The sequence below is a fragment of the Ctenocephalides felis genome, unplaced genomic scaffold (assembly GCF_003426905.1).
Source record: "Ctenocephalides felis isolate EL2017-DRISC unplaced genomic scaffold, ASM342690v1 CF-g0.4_SCAFFOLD_03572, whole genome shotgun sequence".
In the NCBI taxonomy this organism is placed as follows: domain Eukaryota; kingdom Metazoa; phylum Arthropoda; class Insecta; order Siphonaptera; family Pulicidae; genus Ctenocephalides; species Ctenocephalides felis.
The window spans coordinates 34007986-34019951 of NW_020539726.1; the positions used below are offsets into that span (position 1 = coordinate 34007986).

Sequence of the window (11966 nt, forward strand, 5' to 3'; positions counted from 1 at the left end):
TTATTCATCTTTAGGTGTTATTGTTGATTCATCTTTTTTGCACGATTTTTTAGCTGCTTTTTCTGCTTGTATTTGCTCAAGTACTTGAGGTAGTACTAATTGAGCAAGTTTTTCACATTTTAGAAGCCTTTTCTTTCCAATTCTGATATTTTTCACTAACTTTTGGTATTTATCTAAATAACAACGTCCTGTTGAAGGATCTTTACATCCTTCGACTTTTAATTGGGTTGGACAACAGGTTCTTTTGTCGTTCCAGTAATAAATCTAAAATTAAAAAAAAATAGTAATAGTATTAATTGATAATTGATACATAAGCCTATATAGTCATATAATAGATAAAAGTTCGCAAACTCAAATTAAGTAGAAAATTTTGGGCAAGTCAATTCTTTCAATTTTTCATTTGAACTAAACTAGAAAAATATTCATCTTACTTAAAAATATTTAGAAGAGAAAAACGTATTTTTACTTAACGAGCCAATACATATTTCTATATAGTTTTTTATGGTCCTGGATTTTTTTGGATTTTTTTAATATCAATACCAATTTTGTGTAACCTCAAGGCTATAAATTGTAATATAATTTTTATTTTCACCTGTTTTATTCAAAAATTTATTAATGCAAAATTTTTAATAAAGAATTCTACCAGCATGAGCATGAGTCATACAATAAATCATTTTAGTGAATTTGGTAATTGTTAATTATTTAATTCTAACACAATTGAGCTTGATAAACTATAAATGAATATTTAACAATTTTTTAATTCTGTTATTTTTTATGTATTTATTCATGTGTTTAAATTAGTGCTAGTGATAAAAATGTTTTTCACCTTATACTATTAAAATCTAAAATTAATAATCTAGAAAAGGTGAGATTTCTGACCTTTTATGTAATACCTTATATATTATCTTTCTTCGAAATATTCTGATTTATTTACATTTAATATTTCAAAAAAGTGCAAGACTTCCATATTTATATATATTTATATATATATATATATATATATATATATATATATATATAAATATACTAGATAACCCGACAGTCGTTGTCCTATACTTATGTTTACAATTCAAAAGTTCCAATTTTTTAATAATAATCTATACTGATATATACCAATTAGTTAAAAATTATTATGTTTTTTTATACTACAGTCTATACCGAAATGTATATACATCCACCCATATGGACTTAAATGTACAACTGCTTTAAATAAAATGATGAGTATTTGTTTTTTTGAAAAACATAGAACATTTCTTTCTTATAGTTAGTTCTTTTCCGACGTTATTTTGAAAAAAAAAATCAAATTACACCCTTGACAGGGATGTCATCCCCCCGGGAAATGGCAAAGGAGTTTAAATTATTTTCATTTTTGAACTTGAGAGTACGATAAACCTAATTTCAATATTTCATACAAATTAGAGCACAGTAAAAAAAGTTTAGATACAAAACGCTCATATTGACTTGAGTAAATATTCCGTATCTGATGGCAAAAATATGAAAATACTAACGTTTGTATGTGAAAAAGAAAAGTGCTGTTTTTAGGGTTTTCCTGGTAATTATTCGATTTTTTGTCGACGTAAGAATCATCCTTAGACTTGAACGAACATTTTAAAAACAGAATTGGCCAAATCGGTCTAGGCGTTGTTGAGTTTTGCGCTTACCAACATATTTTGCGATGTATTTTTATATTATAGATACAATTTAAATCTGAACGAATTGCCTATTATAAAATCTGTTAATTATTTTTTCTAATCAAACCACTTCTCCTAGGCCTATAATATTTTGCAGTATTCATTTTTACTATAAACTGTCACCATGCAAAGTTTCATCAAAATCCAAGAAAAGTAAACCTGAGGTTCCCCTTGTGAGATATTAATTATCATATATTTTCCTTACCTTAATAAAATATTTCCTACTTCGTTTTTCTCAATTTAATATTTATTTCCCTTACCTTTATGAAATATCTCCCACTCCTCTTTTCTCGATGCAATTCGGTAATTATGATGGAACCATAATTGGGTGCATCAACCAAAAATGGTTCATCATTTTTGGTAAAACCATGGTGGCCTCCTAAGGCGGCTACAGCTGGTGCAATTGTGGTGTCATGTGCAGAAAATAGTCGCAATTTTTGGTATCTATATTTGTCTTTGTGGTTTATATAGTCGTTGAATTCTTTTAACATCATGTCTACGTAAATTCCTATAAAAGGGATAAAATTGATATTAATAATTAATAATGGATATTTTGGATGGATTTTTATGATGGTGGTGTACCTCCGGATTGTTGTCTTAAGTCAATTGTACCAAAAGCCACTTGCAAAAATTGATATATGCACAAATCCATTTGTTGGAATAATTTTTCGTCCACCCATTCAGGAAGATCTTTTTTAGCGTTTTCCTAAAGTAGAAATTTTTCTTTATCAAAATTTAATATTCTGTTACTAATATTTAGATTTCATTAGAATATTTCCTTTTTTCTTTAGTTACGATTTTAATTTTAATATTTAATTTACAAATATAAAAATTGCTACATAGATGATATTATTACAAATAGGGTTTTTTCTTTAATTACGATTGCAGAAATTTATATTCTAGTCAACTGCCAAAGTGATTATACACATCTAGATTCCAGTCAATGTTTTAATGAAAAATTTTATCGATGGTTTAAAATGAGAAAATTCAAGTTTTTGGCAGGTATTACTTCAAGGACAAGAATTTATTTTCTTACCTGAGCTTTATATAATTCGCTCATATACCAAACTTTTAAAGGATCTGGTTTTTCTACACCTAATTTTATCTTCATTAGGCCCATGGGATTCATGCAAGCACTTACTTGTCTCAAATTTTCTTGTTTATCAAAAAATGACTTAATTTGTAACAAGTACGCTGGACATATCTCTTTTTTATAATAAAACTTCAACTAAAAATTGAATTAATTTTTTCTAAATTATTACATACTCGTATAAAATAAGTGTTTTTTTTTTAACTTACGAAAAATTCCTTTTCTGCATTAAGAGTCTTATTAAGATATTTGTAAGAAGCCCATCGTCTTCTGAGCACATCTCTCTTATCCTACAACAAAAAAAAAATTCAATCATTTCATTTTCTATATTATAAAATGTTGTAACATATATGTATATGCTCATAAAGAGTATAAAAAAATCGAAATTTTAAAATAAGGGTGGTCCTTAATATGGACATATATGTATATGCTCATAAAGAGTATAAAATAAATCGAAATTTTAAAATAAGGGTGGTCCTTAATATAGACATTTTCGAATTTCCTTGCTTCCGAGGGCTCAAATGGTTCCAAATTGATAAAAAACAATTCTCTGAAAGTTTTAGCTCTTAATATTAACTTTTATATAGTGCGCAATTCAATCAAACTTCGTATAGAAATTCGCATGGAAAAAATTTTGAAAAGTAAAAAAAAATTTTTAGGTATAACTTAGCGACAAATTTTTAATAAAACTCATTCATTTGTTTGTTAAATTATATCTAAAAACATTTTTTAAATTTTTGAAATTTTTTTTGTGTTATTTCCATACAAAACTTTGATTGAATTGCGCACTATCTATAAAATAACATTAAGAGCTTAAACTTTGAGAGAATTGTTTTTTATCAATTTGGAACCATTTGAGCCCTTGGGAGCAAGGAAATTCGAAAATGTCCATATTAAGGACCACCCTAAAGTATATATTTATAAAATTAAAATAATTACATATCCCAATAATCCTCGAAGAACAATTTGTGCACTTATCAAGGATCTTTTATACTTCGTCGATTCCATTTGTATGTCATCTCTGTACAACCAGGATCGTTGTACAATTTTTTGGCATATCTTTTTCTTAATTTTTCTCCCAAATTGTACATTGTGCTTTTTCCTAGCTGAATTGATAAAATATTAATAAAATAATTAATGAAAATTTAATAATTATATCGATAAAATTAAATTAAAAAATGTGATCTTACTGTAGTTAGTTGTCCTACTCCATATGGCCTAAAAGTATCATTTATGTATTCGTATTTTGGAAATTCTTGCATTTGTTCTGGATCTGGTGTTCTTTCACCATGTCTGAACATCTAAATGAGAAATATTGGTAAATATTAAATATCTATGAAATATAGTTCCAAAAAGAGAAATTTAGTAGAAAATACTAAGTTAGAGAAAATTTTTATTAAGCTTTTTTTGATAAAATTAGTACATTATTCTAAATACGCTAACAATACAATAACTAAGTGTTGAATATAAAAAACGACATATTTTCCATAAATTTTGAATGACAGCAATGCGAAATTTAGTAGCAGTTTTTATGCTTTTATTAGGAATTGTAAAGAAAATTATCAATTAAAGTCACCTCGATTTTAAACATGAAAACAACATATTTTCAATTAAACTTTGAATGATAAATATGCAAAATTTAGTACCAAATTTTATTCTTTTATTAAGAAATTGTGAAGAAAATTATTTTGTTAAATTAATGTCGACGTTAATAGTTCTAGGTATTATTTTTTGTCTTAGCTTAAATTATTCCTTTAAATTCCTTATCATTTAAAAGTTGTTATTCTAACCTTGTAAAATTCTATTCTATATATGACAATATTTTTTATTATAATTATAAGTTGTAAGAATATTACAATGTGACCATTTTTAATACTAAAATGTTATCATTTCCACTAAGATCAACGACACTAAAAGATTTGATACAAATTATTATTTTTTTTTTTTTACCCCAGTCACTAGCACTAATTTTGAAGCTGGTTTCCAACATTGTTTTTTGGATAAAACTTCTGATGAAATATTAAGTAAAATAAATGAAATTAAAAAAATAAATTTCATTATTGCATGTTATTAAAATCTAACTCTCATAGAAACTGAATATAATGTAACTACGTTGAAATTATTATATGATTTACCTAATCATAAGTTTATTGCGTCGATATTCAAACAAAACAAATAGTTGCATAACTATGTTGCGAAATAATAAAATTCAATTTAGTGTATCTCGTATTGTTTATTAATATTTATACAAAAACGAGTTTATATAAAAATAGTATAAAAATATTTATGTAATTCTTACTATATTTATAATTTTCTGATGATTTTAATATTTTAGTATTATAATAATAATGCATTTATTATATGAAATAAATGAATAATATATATTGAAATTTAGTTGTTTCCAAAATTATTATTTCCTAGTGGCATTTTGCAATTTGTGAGTTCGTTCTTTTCTATTCTTATGTTTTTCACAAGTTCTTTATATTTTTCTAAAGAACAACAGCTTGTTCCTCCGCATCCTTTAACTATTAGTTCTGATTCTTGTTTATCATTCCAATATAATATCTGAAATTATTGAAAATCAAGAGTAAATATAATTACAGGAATTGTTGGGGATCATCATTATCACTTTTTTATAAACATATTCATTTTATTTGAAATTGTTGGGAAACAATATTTTTTGTTAAAGAATTATTTTCTTACAAAATATCATAAATCGAAATTTGAATGATAAACCGAGTTGTATAAGAAGTAATAAAATTTTATTTGTACTTATGCGAAATATCTAGAAAATATAGTGTTAGAAAAACATGAAGATATGAACAAGTTGGTAACTTGTAATTTCGTGGCGATGTTTAAAAAGGTCGCATATTTTTTACAAATAATATAAAATTTTGTGGAATACAAATATGGTAATAAATATTCAAAATTTTGAAAAAAATGCTGAAAATATTTATACTTTATACCCTAGCCGTTCAGTTGCAATACAAACTTGAAGAATATGAATACGACATGTATCCATCCATCTTTTAAGAAAATGTACCACTCGAATTTTATCATCTTATTTCATGAAATGAAACAAATTTTTTAAATTTTATTGATATAAGGTTGTCAAATATCTCCCTTCCGCCTTTTTGTATCATAAACAAAGAGCAAAAAAGCGGGAGGGAGATATTTGACAACCTAATATTAATTTAGAGAACTTACCTTTATAAAATGTTTACTGTCTGTTCCTTTATAAAGTTCTGTTACGATAGCAGCACCATATTTTGGTATATCAACAGTGAAATCTTGTCCATTTTTTGTAAATCCTTGAGAACCACCTAGAGCTGCCAATGCTGGTGCCACTGTGGTGTCATGTCCGGAAAAGAGCCTCAATGGTTTATCCTTATTAGTATTTGTATTGCTTATAAATCTGTCGAACTCTTTCAGCATCATGTCCACATAAATTCCTAGATAACGAAAAATATTTATGGTAATTTGTCAGTTTTATAAGCTGCTATTTTAAGAGTAACAGGTATTTTACCTCCTGATAATTTTTTCAATTCGTCACTTCCAAAAGCGATATCTAAAAATTTCTGAATGCATTGTTCCATTTTGCTGAACATACCATTATCGACCCAATTTGGAAGACCAACATTGGTACATTTCTGCAATATTTTATTTAAGTTTAATTAGCCATATTTAATTTGGAACAAAGTAACATATAAATAATAATACAAAGATAATTTGTTGTGATAAAAAGCATTCTTTTTTATTATGATTGTCTTTTTCCTAGATAATTTAGCTAAATGGTCTAATAAAAATAATTTCGAAAACAGCTGTCATTCATAATACCAATGAAATTTATATTGAGTAGAATTAAATAAATGAGACCAATTAACCTTATTGTACGAGAAAAGCAAGAACTTTATTTTTTTTTTTTTTGAGAATCTGACATAGACATACCTGTGCTCTGTATAATTCGTACATATACCACACTAACAAGGGACTTGGCTGTTTCACTCCAAGCTGTCCTCCCATTATTTGCATTGGTTCTCTACAAACAGCAAATTTTGCTTGATTTTGTGCTGATTTGGCCAGTACGAGTTTCATATACTCCGGACATTCTTTCTTATAATAATTTTTAAACTACAAATAGAAAAAAGTGAAATATGATAATATAAATTATTATAAAAATTGCTATCAAGTTATTAGCATATGATCGTACCAACTTCTCTTTTTCCTCACTTAATGTATTATTTATATATCTCATAGTATCCCATTTGAATGTAGCTGGATCTCTGTTCTGTAAATGATAATAATTTTATATCTCAATTTTTTTTGAAGTCTTTATAAATCTACCTCGCCAAGTAACGCGTTCAATACAATCTGAGCGCTGACCAGACAACGTTGATATTTTGTTGATTCCATTCTAACTTGATTTCTCGTAACACATCCTTTGTCATATAATTTATCAGCATATTTTTTCTTCAGTCTAAGACCTAATTTATGCATTGTTTGTTTACCCTCCTGAAAATAAAATAATAATTCATCACATAATTTGTTTTTTATAAAAATATATATACTGTTGTAATGAAGGCTTATAAATTTATCTAGATTGATATTATAGTATTTTTTTGGACTTATGAATATATTTGAAATTTTGTAATTTAAGTAAGTATCTGCATATATCGCAAATTAGTATATCTACTATAACAACAAATATTAAAACTTACGTTTTTTCTAATAAAATATAACATAAATATTTTTTTTTTGTCTTTCTAGACTACTAAATGCTGTAGTATTAGTATATCTACTATAATAACAAATTCCAAAATTGATGAGCTCTCTAACAAAATATAACACAAAATGACAATATTGTTAGAAAAAATTATGTCAACCAATCAACTTACATCTGTGAGTTGACCTAGTCCAGGAGGTTCAAATTTATTTTTTGCCTGCTCATATTTTGGAAAAACAGCCATTTGTTCAGGCTCTGGTGTTCTTTCGCCATGTCTAAACATCTACAAAAATAAATAAAATTACTTCCTAAAAACATTCTTAAATTTCATGATGAACAATATTATTCTTATGATAAGTTTATAAATACCGCTGAAACGAGTAACAATTCTGAACCTTTATCACATGGTGTTTGGGCTGACAAACTTTGAATTAAAACAAATAATACAAATACTTTAAACTCCATCTTCTCAATCAATTTTGCTATTAATGATAAATGTAATGACTTAATTAAAAAGTTGTAATTTGAGGTCAGTAAGGCATTTTATAATATTTTTGTCAATGGTATTTCATAATACCAAAAAAACATAAATATTATGATCAACATTTTAAAAATTTTGCCAATATCTGATGTTCTGATGTTTCAATATATACCTCTAATATCGCAGGGGTTTAAAATTAATGGCATAGATAATTAAATTATGTTTATCAATTTCATTGTATTAATTTAATAATTTCATTATATTAATTGAAATAATTTCTAAGATCGGTGATTCCTAAATCATTTTTACCTTAGCTTAAACTTTAAGTATCTTTTTTGATATTCTTTTTAGACATCTATCAGAAATGAACTTACCTAGGATACCTAAATTTCACCTAATTTGTATAAAAAGACATCAAAGCCTCAATACAAAGTTGTTTTTTTCATCTTTTTAAAAACAATTCAAAAAAATAATAATAGCTGAATGTAATCATTTGAAATACATTCATGAGAATTTTCAAATTTTGAATTTTTGTATAGTTTTTATGAATTTTGAAAATATATTTATACGATCAAAGGAAAATTGTGGGAAGGCCAGCAAGTTGTTCCTCAAATTTGTCAACTTCATTTGTCAATACATATTTCTATGATGCATTTGCTAGAAGACGTTTATTTAAACAATCTCTGGTTCAAGCTTGATTCTGCATTTCCTAAAAAGTTGTACTTGGTTCTTTTCTAGTTCATAGATATTCCATCATCCACTAATGATACCATCCTAGTGGTAAATTGTCCACCAGTAGAAGTACCAATGACGTCAAAGTCATTTATTAATATTAATAATAATTTTATAATATTATGTTCATATCTTTAGTTATCAGTTGCCAAAAAATGTGTTTAATTATATACTTTTGTAATGTAATATAAAATAACTAGTTGGTTTGGTATTTAGCCTTGAGGCAAGTTACATGAACTTCCCGATATATTTAAATAATCGACTTAATCAATAAAAAATAAATTAATTTATGAGTCATTAAAAGTATTCCGAGTGGATTTATTACACATAATTGAAACGAACGAACACTTTGACTCGGAGTATTTTCTAAAAGCAAATTTTCAAAAATCAATAATTTTTATATTTGAACCAGTTTCAGGACTTCTTTGGTTTATTATGTTCAAGACCAAGTAGTCTATCATTATACTAAGTAAATAGTCTAATTTTAATTTTAGCAAATGTCAAAAGAGCTACTCATTTTCTCAAACTTTGATGAATCTTTAAAATCAAACTATTTGTCATAAGGCCGTAATATTGCAGTAAGTTCTATAAGACCATGGTATATATCGCTAAAAAAATTCCATAAAAATCGGCTTAAATTTTTTTTTCAACAGTTAATTACAAGAAAACAGCTCGGTAGATTTTCACCTAAAACTAATCAGTATCATTCTCACTAATATCTTTCGAACAGTTTTTGATTTTTTAAAATCGGTTCGGTAGGATGAGCTTAAATGTGGACGAAAAGTTTAACACTTTTTTCCAAATTACAAAGAAACGGCTTGGCAGATCGTCGCACAAAATTAATAAACGCTAGTCCTCATCGAGATACATCAAATGGCTTTTAAATTTTTGAAATCGGTCCAGCCGTTTTGGAGAAAACGTCGATTTACGGCAAAAAGTCTGTTCACACACACACACACACACACACATACTTTTTCCAAATTTGATCTCATTCGATTCAGAATGGCTTGAGACGTCGAGAAAACATGAAATTAGCGAATCGGATTTTTTGATGAAAACATAAACTTCTCCTTCGGGAAGTTAATTATGATTGAATATAAAATGATAATATAAAATTAATTTATATTATCATTTTATATTCAATTATTATAAGTTTCTACGGAAATTTTGCATAATTATCATTGAGGATTGTTGAATTATCAAACTTGTTTCTAAACATAAAAAATTAAGTTATTCTCATAAATATCTATCTACAATTCACATTTTTATTACGGACACAAATATGCTTCATTACTTTATAATAATATAATTATTTTATGTTTCCAGGTGTCCATGAAACCCAATACACAGAACAGCAACTTCTGGACCAGCTAGAAGCTTGCGCCGAGAGCTTGGAGCTTTCGGAGAGATACGAGCTTTTGGGTAGCTTATATCGGCTCATACTGCCAATTCACGAACGTAGAAGGGACTACGAGGCTTTGGCCGCCTGCTACGGCCGATTGAGAGAGGCCTGTCTACGCGTAGCCGAAGTCGCTAGAACCGGAAAAAGATTACTAGGTAGGATGATATATACAGGGTGTCCCAGAACTCAACGTCAAGTCCTAACGCGGTGATAGTATTGACCTTAAAAAAATTAGAAAAAGTCATTTATATTTTTACTCGAAATTTTTCAATAATAATATTTTGAAGTACTTTACCATTTTACAATCCTGATTAAATGCGCCAACTTTTGATGAAACTTGCGAACATACTTCAGTACATTTTTTTTAAAAAAGGACATCTCACAGTCGACGGTGTTAATCGACAGAATTTAACAATTAGTCTTATTTTTTGATAATTTGGAGCTCATGTGATATTTTTTTAACTATGGTCCGAGAAATGTTGTCCAAAGTTTAAATGAATAAATGAAAAATATTGATAAAAGTTAACCACAATATCTGAAACATGGTCATAATTTTGCCAAAGCTCTAGGTTGGTTAAATTGTAACCAAATTATAAAACTTAAAAACTTATTTTCAATTTCCAAACAACATGAGATTTGTTTATAATTTCTTTTCAAGACAGTTGAGGTCAACACTGTAAAATTATCAAAGAAATTCGATACTTCTGATTGAAGAAAAAATATAGAATTGTTATTACAATATTCTGAATTTGTTTCTGAATGACAGTTAATCAAAATGGTTTCAAAGACACCATGTTTAATTTTAATGCGAAATCATGAATTATCTATTATTGTATCTAGAAACTGTGCCGGCGAATCTAAGATTTGAAGTTTTCTGTATGCTTTATTTTTTTTTTTTTGACTATTTTACAATATTCTGGTGAGCGATTTGTGGAAAACTATTTCATTTTTAGTCAAATTATTTTACTTTTGGACATTTCCAAAATTTAACATAGCTTCTTCTGTATCGATGGCGTTTGAATTTGTGTAAAATGAATTGATGAAAAAAAAGGTAAAAAAATTAGTTTGACAGTTTATGCTAGTATTGTATTGACGGAACTAGATTTATTCTAAAAATTTATAAAGAAAAACATTTGGAATATTTAATAGAATTATATCAATTATTATTTGCAAAATGTTTTAATCGTCTGTTTAGAACACATCTTCTTATATTTATTGTTTTCAAATTCAGTAATTATTATTTGTAGCAAATATTATTGAAAATTTATGAAAACATAAATAATTTAAGGAAAATTTGTATATTATTGAAGAAAGTTATGAAATAATTTTTACATTTAATTTTTAGTTAGGAAAATTTGTATATTATTGAAGAAGATGATGAAATAATTTTTACGCACTATTGCATGAGTTTTACGAATATTTTTACTAAATATATTGGTATTATCAATTTTAATAATGGTATTATCAATCCTTAAAGTTACTGATTATGCAAGATTCGAACAATAATTTGATGCATCTAGTTTTATTGATGGTAACCTTTGCATGGACAATTTCAGAAAAATGTTTCAAAATTATATAATTGTAAAAAATCAACATAAAAGAAATCGGTCTAAAAATTTTTAAAAAAATTATTAAGGGTGGTCAACCCTTATAACTTAGCCATCTCCACCTTCTTTATAATTTGTTTACGAATAAACAAATAATTCATATCTATAGAAATAATTATAAAAAATATTGCATAGAAATGAATGATAGAGATTATCCCAAGTCTTTGACTACATTCTGGGGGCAATTATGCCTCATAAAAAATCGTTGTCAAGACAACGCTAAATTATGCTTGTTTCTTG

General features: G+C 26.7%; 2 protein-coding genes across 2 annotated transcripts in view; one reads left to right on the top strand and one right to left on the bottom strand.

The window, feature by feature from the left end:
- Positions 1-7969, bottom strand: LOC113388400. The gene is made up of 15 exons (XM_026625783.1): positions 7874-7969; positions 7677-7787; positions 7126-7293; positions 6992-7069; positions 6730-6912; positions 6308-6431; positions 5989-6233; positions 5207-5346; positions 4572-4587; positions 3972-4082; positions 2991-3071; positions 2728-2919; positions 2274-2397; positions 1952-2199; positions 1-264 (listed from the first exon to the last, which is right to left on the bottom strand). Exons 1-15 carry the CDS (start codon positions 7967-7969, stop codon positions 1-3), a joined length of 2181 nt encoding a protein of 726 aa, XP_026481568.1.
- A 2064-nt stretch (positions 7970-10033) lies between these two features.
- The window catches only part of LOC113388401 (dedicator of cytokinesis protein 9-like), a 21527-nt gene continuing 19594 nt past the window's right edge, over positions 10034-11966 (top strand). Inside the window, exon 1 of the mRNA XM_026625784.1 lies at positions 10034-10326. Within this exon, the coding sequence (XP_026481569.1) occupies positions 10034-10326 (293 nt within the window). The remainder of the gene's footprint in view (positions 10327-11966) is intronic.